This window comes from Suillus paluster, assembly GCF_016628075.1.
Source record: "Suillus paluster strain FC165 chromosome Unknown EDB91scaffold_47, whole genome shotgun sequence".
NCBI classification, from domain to species: domain Eukaryota; kingdom Fungi; phylum Basidiomycota; class Agaricomycetes; order Boletales; family Suillaceae; genus Suillus; species Suillus paluster.
In genome coordinates, this window is record NW_024537607.1 from 103,582 (window position 1) to 118,147 (window position 14,566).

Below are 14,566 nucleotides of genomic sequence, written 5' to 3' on the forward strand. Positions count from 1 at the left end.
AAGAAGCAATCTTGAAGCAAACATCTTCGTCTGGCCGCCACTGAGATGTTTACCATGTTGTTAGGTTAGGTGTACTTCATACTGTTGTCTTGAAAATCATTAGCGGACCGGACCACACACTATCTAGTCACACTATTCTCTGCAATACAATCGGGCGGATATTGAAATATTCAATCCATCAAAGAGGGACACCATCGACATCATCTGCATCCATAGACATTCCGTCCAGGTCTTCCATCGGCTCGCCGTCGACGTCAGGGTCCTCGCTATGATCCAGGGGAACACCGTCAACGTCATCATCAAGGGGTGCACCATCCACATCTACATCTATTGGCTCTCCATCCACATCCATATCTTCGATCGGTGCGCCGTCGAGATCATCGGTGTCGTCTGCAGAACCAGGGGCTGCCACATCCTGTGCAGGCTGGAAAGACTTCGCTTTGAACTTGGAAACATATGAAGATTGCGCCTCAGCTGCAGCAATGCCAACGTCCTCTGCCTTTGGCTGGTTCAAATCAGCCTGCGTGGCGCCGTCCAGCCTAGCACGCAGTTCCGCAGTAAAGTCTGGAGGAAAGACAATCCAGTCCTCCCAGATGTCGACTACTGCAGTGATCTGGTTCTTGAACGTTTCCGCGGTGATCCGACCAGGAAAAGAGTGATAAATGGTGGCGAAATGATCGAACACTACTCCCAAGCGAGACTGGAATTCCTGGCGAAACTTCCATGCGCTTGGTACTGGGGCTGCTGAGTTGTGCAAAATGTCACAGATGAGATGCAACCGAGCAATCTTGCGCGGCACAGGCGTCCCATCCACCAAGAGTGAAGAGATAATTATATCAGATACCTAACATGGTTAGAATGGAGCTTTCTTTTGGAGAATGTAACTGTACCTCACGAGCGGCTTCCGCGTGCTCCAAACTAAATGTCATACAGCGAGCGAGCTCGCCTCTCTTGCCAGTAACACCGCGAAGCATTGCCTCGAACCGTTTGCGAGCTAGCTTGCCTAGAACAGCTTTGCGAGTTCGCTCTTGCTCTGACTCTTCCGCAGAATCGGTCGAGTAAGTCGAATTATATCCCTGGCAAATGTTTAGCATGGTTTACTACGCAAAAGCTATGCGCACACCTCGTCATCAAATTCTGCGCCTGTAAAATCGTCTCGCTCGACTAGACCTTTGTAGAATGCGTGCCGCCGGTGCTTTGCGCACAGTCCGTCAACATCCTCATGGAAGAAATAATTTGGCATACCTTGCGCTGCGTCATGAAAGAGTACCTGGGGTTGTTCCTTTCCCATTCACGGAGATTCTCTTCGTACTCGGGTCCATGGCCTTTGACCTCAGCGGCCACAGCACGAATAAATGTGTCGGTGACAGCAGCGGCCTCATCTTCCGAGTCGTACCTTCTCGAGGGGCTGGGCGACCGCCTGCGTGGACTGCGGCTGTCATAGCGTGAACGACTGTATGAGTGCCGCCGCCGGGGTGAGCGACTATCATCTGGGGAACGACTACGAGAACGTCTAGAGGACCGATAGCGTCCCGTAGAGCGAGACCGTGAGTGACGCCTTGGCGAATGTGACCTGCTCCTCCCCCTACGTTCCTGTCCACGCGATCTCGATCTCGACCTCGACCTGGATGTCTTGCTCGGTACTATAAAACGCATGAAAAAAACGCCTCAAAGCAAATGCTATGATCTCTACCATAAAGAGCCTTTGCAGCCATAGGCACAGCTTTGCTCCATCCCACACGAAGAACCGAGCCCCCCCAATCAAGGCCATCGACCTCCCTCAGAGCAGCTTCTGCATCTTTACGCTTCATAAAGGACACGAAGCCGCTTAACCCGGCATTTCTGTTGCGGCGTGAAGCAGTCATGTCACCACCAGGACCAGAAACAACATCTCCTCGTGGCCACATGATTTTTACCGAACCAACGGGACCATGACGGGCAAAAAATGTCCCAAGAGATTGCTCGGTAACACTAGAGGGTAAATTGGCCACAAAAAGATTGGAAGTCTGCGAATGAAATCATTGAAAAATGAGAAAACAAAAATTTGTGAAGTCAACACTCACCTCAGGATCACCGCGGTCTTTGCTACCACTCTGCCCTTCATATGCTGTAATGCAAAAACATTTGACTTGATTGTGATAAGAGCAGATGAAAACTCACCTGCTAAAGCAGTCACTGACCGTCCATGGGCAGAACGGGAATACCTGGCCTCTCGCATAGCTTGCTCCCTGAAAGAATGGTGAATAAACGCGCTTGAGAGCAAGAACTTAGTTACCTCTTGATCTCTTCAAGAAATGAGTCCATGGCTCGTTTACCTTTCGGTTTCGGAGCATTACTTGATGCAGTGGACTAGTCAAGAACATAAGCACAACTGAAGGTTGCTCGCATAAAGCAGTCCACCTACGTCATCTTCATTGGATAAAACTGGCCTGGTGCGTGACGAAGACTCCGCAGAACCTCTGACTGGCGGTTGGTAAGACACTTTCGTACCGTCCGATGCGCGAACGAATCCTGAACCAGCCTTCCGCTTGTCTACACTTTCCCCCTCAAACGCATCAATGAAATCAGCATATGCCTTTGCAGCACTCTCTTCCTCCTCTCGTTTTTTTGCATCGGCAGCCTCCTTCTCCTTTTCTCGGCGGGACTTGCGAACAGTGCCTTGCGCGTATTGCGATAACTTCATGTCGTCGACGGTCTTTTGCTAATGTATGAAGCGATTGGTAAGTGTTTCAAGGACATAAATAATGCCTATTCGTCGCACTGGGAACGAGGAATCTTCGTCGTCGTCGAAGAACGCGGCCAGTCTTGATTTTGTCTTGTCCATTGCACTTCACAAGTCTTAAAGTCACCAAGTAGAAGAGTTAAATATGATACTTAAGCGTAACTGGCGACTGGTAACTACAGGTAGTAAGATTCCCACGCGCCCTTGCCCATTACAACATCTAATAAGTACACCTAAATGCCAGCATGCGAGATTCATCACGAAGATCTACATCATCAAGCTTGCCAGACCGCCTTGTGCGTATGCCATCGGTTTCATTGGCGGATGAGGTGTAGCTTCGAATTGGAAGTACTTTTGTTCTCCTTCTGCATCTATTCGTATCTAGCAAGGGTGTGAGTATTCGAAATCTTGACGAACAGTATACAGACATACAAATGCTCCCTTGTTTCCCACTTGATCCACGTAGTTTGGGGCTGAAAAGACGGTTGTGCAGAGGCCATCATGCTCTACGGCGTACCCGTCTGCGGAACCAAAATTGGCGTCAAGGTCCTTGAAAGCAACAGAAACACTCACCCTGACGAACTTCATGGCTCCGAATGATGCAAGTAATGCCATTTAGTAAACACCACCTCTTCGTAACGTCGGGACCGAACGCAATGCCGACACCCTGGAAAGGGAATTGTGAGCTTCGCGGCGATCGGACAGCTAACTAACGACATACGCGTTTGCTGGGGCCGCGACCAGGAAAGCGTTTGGGGATCAGTCCAGAGAAGCTGAAATGAACTTTAAGTGCATGCATGCATGAGTACAACATCAATACAGACATCGGCTAGGAGGCATGTCAGCAAGGACTGATTGGAAGAGCGGGAGGGTACGCACACATTAAGCCTTCTTGACCTGGCTGCCGTCCAATTCGAGGGATTTTGCGAACTTCATCTAGGGTGACACCATCTTTGCTGAATAGTCCGCCATGCACGACGAAGTATCTCTTGCGCCCTTCTGGTGACAGAATCGTTGTAGCACTTGTTGTGGCGGGTGCTTTCGTGGCGCTCACAAGCGTTGCCAATGGTACTGAAGAGCCCACGATCATTCAGCTGAGCTGAACAGACCCACACATACTTACAAGTGGTGAAAACGTGAGCGAATAACTGTTAAAGAAGTTGTAAGTACTTCAAATAAAAGAAGAACGGAGGCGATGGACCTTGTATGTCTGCTCTCCGTGTTTATGCTTTGCCTCGCCTTCGAAGCCATATGTTCGGTTCATGTCTTTTGCTTCGTGATTACCTCTATTGATGAACATGCGTGTAGGGTATAACCCTTGCGTGACTTCAGTATTGAAGCCCTTCATATAGTTACTGTGCTCACATTTGTATGCGAAAGCGGTAAGAATAACCTCAATGGACCACGATCCCCGATCAACAAGATCACCATTCATAAGAAGACAATGCTTCTCGGTGGGTGTACCCGTCAACGAGTATAGATGCAATAAATCATAGAATTGACCTAGAATAAACACAGTTAGCAAAAACCAAGATCAAGTGCTGCAGCGCTCAGACCGACCGTGAACATCTCCAATGACGTCGCACGTCATGCCCTCTTCCACGTCTAAGTTTACAAGACTTTCGTCTTTCACAAAATGCGAACATGCTCCAAGAATGATTTCCCATGCGTACCGTCTTGGAAGATTTTTGCCCGACTTGAACCATTCGATCATTCCTTGGATAAACTCCTCCGTCATCACATATTTTCCGTCATCCCCAATGCTCAACCGTGGACCGACATATGTTTTTTCGACCTCACAGCCGCCTGAAAATAATGAAAAGGCAGATGTTATGGTCATTAAAATCGCTGACCTTCTGCAATAATCTCGTGACATCTTTCTACAGGGTTTTTCTCCCCTTCTACTTCGATTGCCTGCCCAGAAGATCAGCCACGAAACTAGCTAGAAGTACAGAACATACCTTCTCAAATTCTATCCTGCGTACGAGCTTTTGGGTAGCTGTGAGCTGTGATTGGACAACTTTATTTCCTGGCTCTAGCACGACGACTTTCTTGAAATCCGCGATCGCTAGCTGAGGTTTCGCAATTTGTAGATAGCATGTTGCACGGCTAAGGATGAGCGCTTAACGCTTAGATTATTTTGCACCCACAACCTGCCACATACCGATAATAGGCCTTGGCATATTTAGGATCGACTTCGATGGCCTTTGCTGTAGTCCCGTAAGATGCCAAAACACCTGGAGCGATTCATACAGGAACTTACAAGCATCCGCAAGCGCGAACCCATATTCTTCTAATTTTGTTCGAGCTGCAGCGCGATTGCACCAATACGTTGCATCCAACGGGTTCAGCTCTATGGCCAGGGAGTAGAGTCTGATAGCCTCTACGAAGTCATGACCTGTCGAGCAGATCGCCCCAACCTTCAAGATCAGCGCGAATTTACAGTGTCGATATTCAACACGCACTTGCGAACGCCTGATTTGCCTCTGCCTTGATCTTTGCGGCCTGTGCCCGATCCTCGTCAGTCACATCTTTTAGACTGAGGGATTGGATCTCCGGAGAGGGGAGAGATGATAGCGCCGTTGATGCCCGAGACAAAGGCGCAGAAGACGATGAATCACTCATATGATGAAGAGCTCACTAGGAAGTGTATATCGTGATCTGCAGCCCAGTGGTCATTAATGTACCTCAACCTCTGAAATTTTCTGAGAAAGGAAATTCTCGTCGGTGGCTTTATATCAACAGGCTAGAGCCTTAGACTGCCTTAGACAGTTGAGGTTAGGGATGTTCGATGAAGACTAAGATTCGCACACAAAGGAGCTCTATACTAACCAGAAAAAATAAGTACAATAACAGGACAGACAGCGTCACTATAAAGCAGGTATAAGGGTATGTGGTATCAGGATCGTTTCAAACTCTCGCTTAATGCTAATAAATGTGTCTAAAATAGAGTGCCAGTGAAAATGGTTGCGATGGGAGCGAATGTCGCTTATTGGCAGACGTTCAGGTTGAAGTACTTCCCAAGAGGAGGGTTGTGCTGGTAGGCATTGACATCCTGGCACCACCCGTTCAAGAATTGGTGCAAACTATGGACACGTAGGATTAGATCGCAACACCCCAAGAAACATAAAGACATACTAGTCGAGGTTGTTCTGCTCCCTGCAGTTACCGCCGTGGGCAGCAGCGGTTGCGTCGTCCTGTACAATTATCATCAACACCGGGATTCATAAAGTATGGCGATAAAATAAATACATAAGTCATCCCCTTGAACCAGCCATTATAATGACCAATGCAGGTGAGAAGGTCGCCGTCGTTGTCATTGAGCAGCTGTGAGAAGAACTTGGCACCAGCACCGATGTTGAAATCCTGGGCAGAAGTATGGAAATGATCAAGACGATGCATCTGAAATGATAGCGACATGACTTACAACGTCCTTGCAATCACCATTTGGAGCACCAACGCACTTGTCACTGGTGAGCTGCATTAAACCTTGCTCGCCAGCTCCACCGACGGTGCTCGGAATACACGAACTCTCCTGCATGGCAAAAGATGCGATGAGAATAGCAGGGACTATCGCTCAATGTCAGATGGAAACATAACAAGGACTTGATGAATGACACCGACTTCCATACTGGCTACCGTATTTCTCAAATATCGGAACGAAGTCCTTGCAATTTGTGAATGCAGAACCATCTTGGTATGCGACTGCTGACAAGTCAGCAGTAACGATATTCTGGATTGTCAGCACAGGTGGCTCCCATCCGCCACTATTAATCCCGCAGGTCAGGAAATCAATATGGCCATTCGGACCGCTCAATGCAGTGATTTCCTCTAGCAAAGATGTGTCATCAGCAACCATCCCTCCGTCACTTGCAATTCAGGAAAGTCGCACTTGTTGCACCGCTAGATCCACAACCGTTGGAAGAGACGACTTGGACAAGTCCACCTCCAGAGTTGTTGTTACCAGATCCGTTATCAGATGTCGGGGGCTGAGGAGCTGGTGAAGTTGGGGGTGGAGTCGGAGTCGATGTTGCAGTCAGAGTCGATGTTGCAGTCGGAGTCGATGTTGCAGTCGGAGCCGATGTTGCCGTCGAACCTGAAGCTGAGGTTGAATTTGCAAACGATGCAGGAGCTGACGGTGTAGGAGTTTCCGAGCTGACCTATACAGTGCGGTACAATAGCACGGGTGCAAAGAATTCCTAATAAGCTTCTCCGCAGACAACATTCAAATTCAAAACACGACTGACGGGTCTCGGCCTGCAGGTTTTGTTCCTCCGTAGCTTGGGTGCGTTAATACCAAACGCACCCTTGTTTCGAGCAGCAAGAGTGGCATGTCTACCCAGCACAGAAGGCTTCTCGAAGCTGTGTCCAGCTTGGACGGCGACGGCGACGGCGACGGTGGTGAGCACAGCAAGAAGTGACGCGGTGAGTTTCATTGCGCAGACTGACAGGAATAAACGAGTGGACTGTTTTAATGATAGGCAGAGATGAAAGGCGGCAGAACCAGTTCAACCGAGAAGATGAGTGAAGAGAAAGATGAGACAAACTTGAGTGAGCGGAAGACAAAAGAATATGTGACTATGTTGTATCACACATTATTACATATAGCTCGGCAAGCGAAGTGTTTGTGCTTCTGGGCCTTGTGGCGTAGTTTGGACCATCGCTCGGGACTAGCTTCGGGTGAGCAGGTGACCCTCATTGTTATTGTCGTTCTTCAGCAAAATTTGGCGGCGCTACATTCTGATTGCGTTCCGGTATTTAGAATCGCCCGACGACGATCTTGTATATATAGTATTAGCCCGACATGAGTCCCGGAGGCAACAGATACTCACATCGCAGGTCTTAGGTCTCCCAAGCTCAGTGACGCCGTCTTGGGTCTTGGAAGTGGTTCAACAGACCGGCTTAGAATCATGCGTTCCACCCTAGTAGGTGCGAAACAGAACATCTATTACGTGAAGGTGCGAGGCAATTCAAGACAACACACTGCACTGTTTTCGTAGGTAAGCTGAGCGCGTATTCAAGAATCAACAATTGTAACAGTTAACTTACAGCGCCGATTTTCGTTGCCTAAGAGGGACTCTGCTTCTCGTCACTTAATGCATGTCCATCGACATGGTACATCTCCATCTCAAGTTGTCTGGATTCCTCTTAGAGACGGTTGATGACTACTTATATATGACTCGAGTTCGAGCGCCTTTGCGCCACTATCTGTGGCTATGGTTTCTGATGTTCACTAGCACTGCTTGCCAACAGTTTCGACTGTCTGACTGTCGAGCCTAGTACGGTTCGGGTGCCTATGGCGGGACTGCTACTTATCTTTCACAGCAACCACTCGGTGCGATTTGATTGGTCGCATTCCGTGCACCCCATTTCCTATCTACACAGATGGTTTTCTACATCCTTCTGTGTGAGAGATCTCACGGCTTTGGATGGGTTCGTGCAACCTCATGGTGGGAGTTTCCAGTTTGATTTAGACATGTTCCTGATAATGGTTTGTTTCCACTGCTGACATCCATGTAGGCTCACATAGTATCCCTCAAGTGGAGCTCCTCTGTCGCCCATACAAGTCCTACCGTTGCTCTCGTGATCTCATCAGACTACTCCTTGGCAAGTGAGTTACTTCCCTGCCCAAGCAGGTTCTTGTGCTCCCGAACAGGGGTATTTTGCATCCCAGTGAATGAGGTGTTAGTTATAATTTGCTGCCCGGTACAGTGTATTCAAACTCGCACCTAATACACGCATCGTGTATAGCGTTTTTGTCCACTTCAGGTCGGTGCAACTCTCTCCACTCTATCTTGAACCGGATTCCGCGTGCTGTCGGAGCCTCGGAAAGGATCCTGGTGCTACAAGCAGTTTTGGCTTTGTTGCGTTCAGAGACACGAGAGAATATTACGTGGAAGGGTGTGGAGTTGAACAACCAGTGTTCAAACCCTTTTAAAACCCTCCGTCATAGTATTGGCCAGTGTGACTCCAACTAGATGCTGACAAAGGTGAGTGACAGAACCTTTGTTGAAAGCAATTTAAAATCTGACGCCAGAAAGCCGTCTCATCTCAAGGTGGTCTGACCTGGCAGGGAAGTTAATATATCGTACGTACATATTACGATTCGACAAGCACAAGTCAACGTTCTTGAAGTCTGGCTCATAACAACCAGGCCCCGAAACCCTGAGGGCATAAGTAATGACTTTCAGGTTCGTAGGGTAAACAACTGACCCAACCAGACGAGTCTTCCGTGCAGGCTCTCGGCGAATCAACCAGTTTAACAAGGTAACATCCCATTAGTGTACTATGTATGTAGGGCAATTCTATCTATGTAGTCTAGGGGGCCTGCCACACCTTTGAAATTGCGAATGCCCCAATTTGGGGGAGTTCCCCGTTGAATTGCCATTCTCGCCGGGTATTTTAGACGCACTTTCAGCGAAGATGGGAGACTGCTCTCCGTGGTGTGGATATAATCTCGTGAGGTGTCAACTGAAGGTCGTACTGAGGTAACGTTTTACACGTTATTGGGAGTTGTAGTACCTGTTTGATCAGAGGATGCGCGACGATAGGAATCATTTACCTGTAGAAGGACCACGTACATCATCAACTAAAACCACGTACTCGGAGCACCACCACCACAGGATAATGGAGCACTGCGATGGTCGCGGGACAACATGCCGACTCAATGTTGACTACGATATCGGCGGAAATTTTCTGCGATCATTGGATTATTGGCACGTTGACTCCACGTGTATTGTAAATGCACAGCTAGTACTAGTCATGTATGCACTAATTTTATTGCTCATGACAAGTTCTGGGGTCAGAAAACACATGGCGGACTAATGAAGCAGTACGCCGAGATCTACTGAGACCTCCGTGACGTAGATGGGCATTCGAGGAAGGGTGACTTGATAATTTCGACGGGCTGGCTGTATAGGACTGAGGAGTTGCGCAACTTGGAAGGCTTCCCCAATGGGACATTACAGGCCATGATGCATCAAGCCACTCTGGCAGGTGTCCGGTCTTAAGAGTCAAGGAGAGTCATGAGTCATGGAAATGACTGCGAGAAATTTGCTGCTTTGAGAAAATTAAGGATGAACTAATAAGACACATAGGGGCGCTATAGGAGGTCAGCTTCGTCGCTCAGGCCTCAGGATCCGATACAATAATAAGGAGACGAACAAGTCATCTTATCACGAGAATAACCCTGTGAATTCGGAGATCAGTTGAGTGTGAATTGTTTGACGTGGCATAACGAAACGGGCGGAGTGGGCGGACAAGGCGTTGTCTGTGTGGGTGAGGAAGAGCGGCGAATTTGAGTTACAGAATGGTAGGCAGCGCAGGAATTTCACTGCAGGGCAGTACTACCGGTGCGCAGTAATAGTATGAAAAACAACAACAAGTACTGCCACCGCCCCGATGACTCCATTGGGGATGGCGCAATCCCGACGATGAGGAAGGCGGGAAGCGTAGACCATAAACAGTGCTGTGGGAATACTAGTAGTTCTCAAGGTACAGGGAAATAAATTGCCCATTTACACACAGGTCTACAGCGAGCACATTCGGGTTTTGAAGATCTTCTAGGATATATACACAGGAACTAGAGAAGTACACTGGAGTGAGTACTGAAAGTCGAGGATAGGGAGACGGTGATTTCAGAAGTAACGGAAACTTGCGGATATGTAGCAAATATTGGGCGCGAACCTGATATGATATCTGAACACATGTTCATAGCAATTTTAGATCAACCAGGAGCTCAAGGATCCGGAGCTCGTCAGTAATAATTGTAGCTCGGACCATGTAGACAAATGTGAGTCAGTTATTGAGGCAGTGAGTCAGGGATTGGAGTCGGGAGTCGGGCAATGGAGTCGGGGAGTCGGGTACACGACGTGTCAAAGACCCCGAATGTAGGGTGTTCAGGGTCCTGATATACCCAGTGACTCCTTCAGCTTATAACGCCCGGCTCAAGCCTAAAACCATTCATCCTTCTCTGATTCTGAGTACTGCCAGGTACTGCCTCTCAACGACTATATCTAAGCTTTCCTCCAAATCTCCCGGATTCACCTACATTCACCTCATTTTTTGTGTTGTGTAGCCTTTTCGACAAGGCTATATAACTATCAGGATAGTCTAAAGTCACTTTAAGACTTTAGGCGTACTCCTGACTTTCAAGGAGTCACGATGTGCTCCTCAGTAATTCCGCGTCTTACCAGCCCGATCTCCGTAACCGTCTCTCAAGTCTGCAAACTTACTTTCAACTTCAAATTATCATCTGTAAACTCCATTAATGCTATCGCCAAGTCCTTCTAGATAATCCCGCTCAAGCTCGTTCTATCTGGCCTTCTAATATTTGCTCTCTCGTCTCGTGTCTTTAACTCTACTCAATTCTATGGTTCGCGCCGTCGCTCACTCATTGGCCCATCGAGGGCCACCAACAACAACGTCACATTCGCACACTCGGGTTCGCTGGCAACCCTATTATGCCAACATTTCCTCAGTTTCTTCCCGCCCCTCTCCTTCATATCTCATTACACCGGCTTCATCTGTATCTTCAATATCCCCTTCACCTCTATCAGTCTACGAGCAAGAACGCCCGCGAAATATTCAATTTCATCCTAGGGAATGCCAACTCCGCGACTCTCAGAAAACAAAATATGTAACTGGTTTAGTCGGTATGTTTAATTTCAGCTCCCATTTTTGGCTTCCAATCTGAATTTCGGCGTCCGTATCCGTCAATAGATCAAGCTGTAAAATCAATATGCGAAATATGGCATCCTCAAGACATCCCTTTCGTTTTCTTGACGTCTTCTCGTCCGACTGTTGCGACCCCTTCTACCGACTCCGTTATTGCATCCCTTCCAAGTACTTCACTGCGTAGGCGTAACACTCAACTCCCCTCTCCCATATCTCCAACGACACAGCCATCTCCCACGCCCGCCCCATGCATTCCAAATTCGTACTCACTCCATTCGCCCGAGATCCCCCTGACGCCCGGTTCGGGCGATCACACGCCGCGGTGCGACGTTGCGCCCATGAAAGGGTTTGTACACGAGGTGCTTCGTCGCTCTCGCACGTCAGGCAGCGTTCTGCAGACCGCGCTTTGTTACCTGGAAGCTATCCGCGCAAGGGTTCCAGAGCTAGTCACGCAGGAGAAGGAGCACTCTGGGTCTACTTGCGAAAAGGTGTCGGTTGAACGTATCGTTCAAGGTGAGGTCAGCGCTTTTAGCGCTGGCCTTGATGGACCTACCTCTTCCTCGGAAACATCGGCGGGCGATGACTTGCTCGATACTATCCGCATCAATCCTATTACACTCGAGGTCGAATCTTCGTTTTCAGAGCTGGGATTAGATGCTGACAAGGTTTCTCTGCACAAGCCTAAGCAGAGTAGCGGCTGTTTGACGCCTCTTCCTCCACTTCCCTCACCGCTTTTGTGCCCCCGCCGTACTTTCCTCGCGTCACTCATTCTTGCATCGAAGTTCATGCAAGATCGCTGTTACTCGAATCGTGCATGGGCTAAACTTTCGGGTCTTCCGCCACGAGAGATTGGCCGTTGCGAACGTGCGCTGGGTGAAGCGCTTGAGTGGCGCCTCTGGGTCGGCAAGTTGCCGGCAGCGCCAGCCGCTACCGGACGCGCTCTCACAAAGTGCAAGAGTGAAAGTAACATACTGCTTAGGAGCAATCCGAGAACGCAGTCCCTTACGGAGACTAGCCCCGTTGCATCACCACCGCCTTGCGCAGTGGGTTCACCTCTGGTAACAAGGCCTCGTGTGGGTCTCAGGCGGCACGCCACGCTACCCACACATGCATTCTATCGCGAGGACTCATGTATGGCGACAATTTCGTCTGCCGCTGAGACTTCGCTATGGATGCCAACTGCCGAACCGAGTCTGGGAATGGATAGCAGTCCAGCAAACTCCGAGATCAGTCCACCTACGCCTGGTCTCAGCTACTCGCCCACGCCCACAGAGTCATCGCTTGGAGATCGCACTATTCAGATGTCAAGTTTCATGGATATTTCGACGCCGCCGCCGCCGTCCTGTCAGTTCGCCGCTTTCTCGAGCGCGCAGAACGGCAAGATGTTGCAGCCGGCACCGATTCCGCTCATGTACTCGATGACGAACGATGCGTGCCAGAGTCACGACGTGGATCAGCCGTTTTTTGCAGCGGGTCTGTCGGCATCGAGCAACCAATCCTGGTCTTCAGTGTATGCTTTTTGACTGCTATCGCCAATGGACGCCCGTGTTCCCCGTACTAACCACTTCGGTCGATGCTTCTTATGCCTATGCTCTCTATCTTTCTGTTTTGTTCATACTACTTCTGTACATATAGTTTATCTGTCGCGTGTCCGAGTATGTGCTATGTCTTGTCGGTTTGAGAGCGCAGCGGCATTTGCTTAACTATGAACAATCTCGACCGTCCTCTTGTCTTCTTGTGTACTATTATAAACATACCCAATAGACTTGCTTTGAGCATCAACGGTTTCCGGACAAACTCTCGGTAACAGACTTGCTCGAGGGTGCAGCACTCGCCTCGACCCCAGGCGTCAAATGTAAGGAGCGATTACGAGTCTATTTCACCAGGCAATGTGACAGACTGACAGGTCAATTGAATTCGGCGATAACAGGACAGGGACATCTTACTTGCGGATGGACACCTGAGGGCTACTAGTAATCAATCACACGTAACTGTCGCAGGGAGATGTATATAAAACACGACATGGCTCCGCGGACGTCACAACAGAATATCGTACAACTTGATGTATCATCACACACTTCTTTCTTTGTCCCTGATAATGCCGCAATTCACCGATGGGAAGGACGTTGTGGCGCCTCGTGAAGCTCGGAATGATACTCGAAAAACTCCAACAGGTAGTCATCAGGATGGATGGCACGCCATGCATGTGGATGGCCGTCATTGTCAAAGGACGTTGTAAGATGATGGATAGCATGTAGCTTCCATCCAGATGATCCCTGACGATCAACATTAAAGGGGCAATGAATCAGGTCAATGTATGGCTCACCTCGTGGTGGATCCTGCCACAAAGGAAGCCGTAAGTCAGTGCAAACCCCAAGACGCAAAATTCCGAGCTATAATAGAATAGCACCGCACCTGACATGAATAAATCCCTCGCCCAGCTCATCATTAATAGCAGGAAGCCTCAGCTTCCCGAAGATAATGTGTCCGTAGCTTGCTTGTCCATTTCGGACTTGCGCGAGATCATCTCTCGAGAAACTGGTGAGTTCCTCGTCGCTTAGCCCCGCTGCTCTAGCCCACATTGAAGACTCATGGTGGATTTTCCAAGAGCGGCGTGACTTCTTGATCGACTCTTTGATCGCCTCGGCTACTTCATAAAGGGCGTTTTTTGCGTCTTCGCCAGGGGCGTGCGCGTCATCCAGAACGACTTGTTCTGCAGAAGCTGGCAAGAATTTGTAAGATGATTCAATTTTTTAATACTGAAAGTTAATCTACCCATCACAAGAAACGGCCACTTGAATGCAAGATGTGTGCGCTGCAAAGGTTTGACACGGAGCGGGACAGGAGTCTCAGTTCCACGTGGTTACTTGAGCTGGGGGAACGCCACGATTCCCACAAGACGGACAGTTTGACTTTCACGACCGGGGTTTGCCGTTTTGGCTTTGTCCGGGTGCATAAGTTAAGAACTGATCCGTGTTTCGTGTGTATTGTATGGGCAATGGGCGTCGGATTGTTCGGGGACATTAGATATAATGTTATATTCGTTTATCTAAAATTATAAGGACGGTGGGGTGTTACGAAGCGCGGAGATCAGCGCTCGCGCTCCCAAGAGCAGAAACTCGGGCTTCCTCCGTGACGGGATGACGAGGTCAGCCGACTAACAACTCA

General features: G+C 49.0%; 5 protein-coding genes across 5 annotated transcripts; 1 reads left to right on the forward strand and 4 right to left on the reverse strand.

The window, feature by feature from the left end:
- Positions 1-69: 69 nt before the first annotated feature.
- Positions 70-3,163, reverse strand: EDB91DRAFT_582463 (uncharacterized protein). Its single transcript, XM_041327778.1, has 11 exons — positions 3,155-3,163; positions 2,762-3,103; positions 2,405-2,701; positions 2,276-2,349; positions 2,161-2,228; positions 2,064-2,107; positions 1,694-2,006; positions 1,246-1,643; positions 1,124-1,195; positions 891-1,076; positions 70-844 (listed from the first exon to the last, which is right to left on the reverse strand). The coding sequence occupies exons 2-11, from the start codon at positions 2,822-2,824 to the stop codon at positions 179-181; spliced, it is 2,181 nt and encodes a 726-aa protein (XP_041174825.1). The 5' UTR covers positions 2,825-3,103; positions 3,155-3,163; the 3' UTR covers positions 70-178.
- On the reverse strand, positions 2,855-5,481 carry EDB91DRAFT_1146357 (phosphoprotein phosphatase). The gene is made up of 14 exons (XM_041319230.1): positions 5,188-5,481; positions 4,986-5,120; positions 4,887-4,932; positions 4,684-4,831; positions 4,576-4,636; positions 4,283-4,528; positions 4,088-4,225; positions 3,924-4,039; positions 3,846-3,870; positions 3,602-3,793; positions 3,444-3,505; positions 3,296-3,389; positions 3,155-3,243; positions 2,855-3,103 (listed from the first exon to the last, which is right to left on the reverse strand). Exons 1-14 carry the CDS (start codon positions 5,345-5,347, stop codon positions 2,990-2,992), a joined length of 1,626 nt encoding a protein of 541 aa, XP_041174826.1. The 5' UTR covers positions 5,348-5,481; the 3' UTR covers positions 2,855-2,989.
- A 23-nt stretch (positions 5,482-5,504) lies between these two features.
- EDB91DRAFT_1348512 (glycoside hydrolase family 23 protein) lies at positions 5,505-7,158 on the reverse strand (the record flags this gene model as incomplete). The annotated part of the gene is made up of 7 exons (XM_041325974.1): positions 5,505-5,808; positions 5,861-5,919; positions 5,975-6,088; positions 6,150-6,292; positions 6,347-6,553; positions 6,615-6,882; positions 6,943-7,158. The coding sequence occupies 7 exons, from the start codon at positions 7,156-7,158 to the stop codon at positions 5,712-5,714; spliced, it is 1,104 nt and encodes a 367-aa protein (XP_041174827.1). The 3' UTR covers positions 5,505-5,711.
- A 3,634-nt stretch (positions 7,159-10,792) lies between these two features.
- On the forward strand, positions 10,793-13,180 carry EDB91DRAFT_1146368 (uncharacterized protein). Its single transcript, XM_041319231.1, has 2 exons — positions 10,793-11,376; positions 11,444-13,180. Exons 1-2 carry the CDS (start codon positions 11,094-11,096, stop codon positions 12,919-12,921), a joined length of 1,761 nt encoding a protein of 586 aa, XP_041174828.1. The 5' UTR covers positions 10,793-11,093; the 3' UTR covers positions 12,922-13,180.
- Positions 13,181-13,290: 110 nt separating this feature from the next.
- Positions 13,291-14,470, reverse strand: EDB91DRAFT_1146369 (uncharacterized protein). Its single transcript, XM_041319232.1, has 4 exons — positions 14,174-14,470; positions 13,814-14,120; positions 13,725-13,737; positions 13,291-13,674 (listed from the first exon to the last, which is right to left on the reverse strand). Exons 1-4 carry the CDS (start codon positions 14,175-14,177, stop codon positions 13,507-13,509), a joined length of 492 nt encoding a protein of 163 aa, XP_041174829.1. The 5' UTR covers positions 14,178-14,470; the 3' UTR covers positions 13,291-13,506.
- Positions 14,471-14,566: the final 96 nt, after the last annotated feature.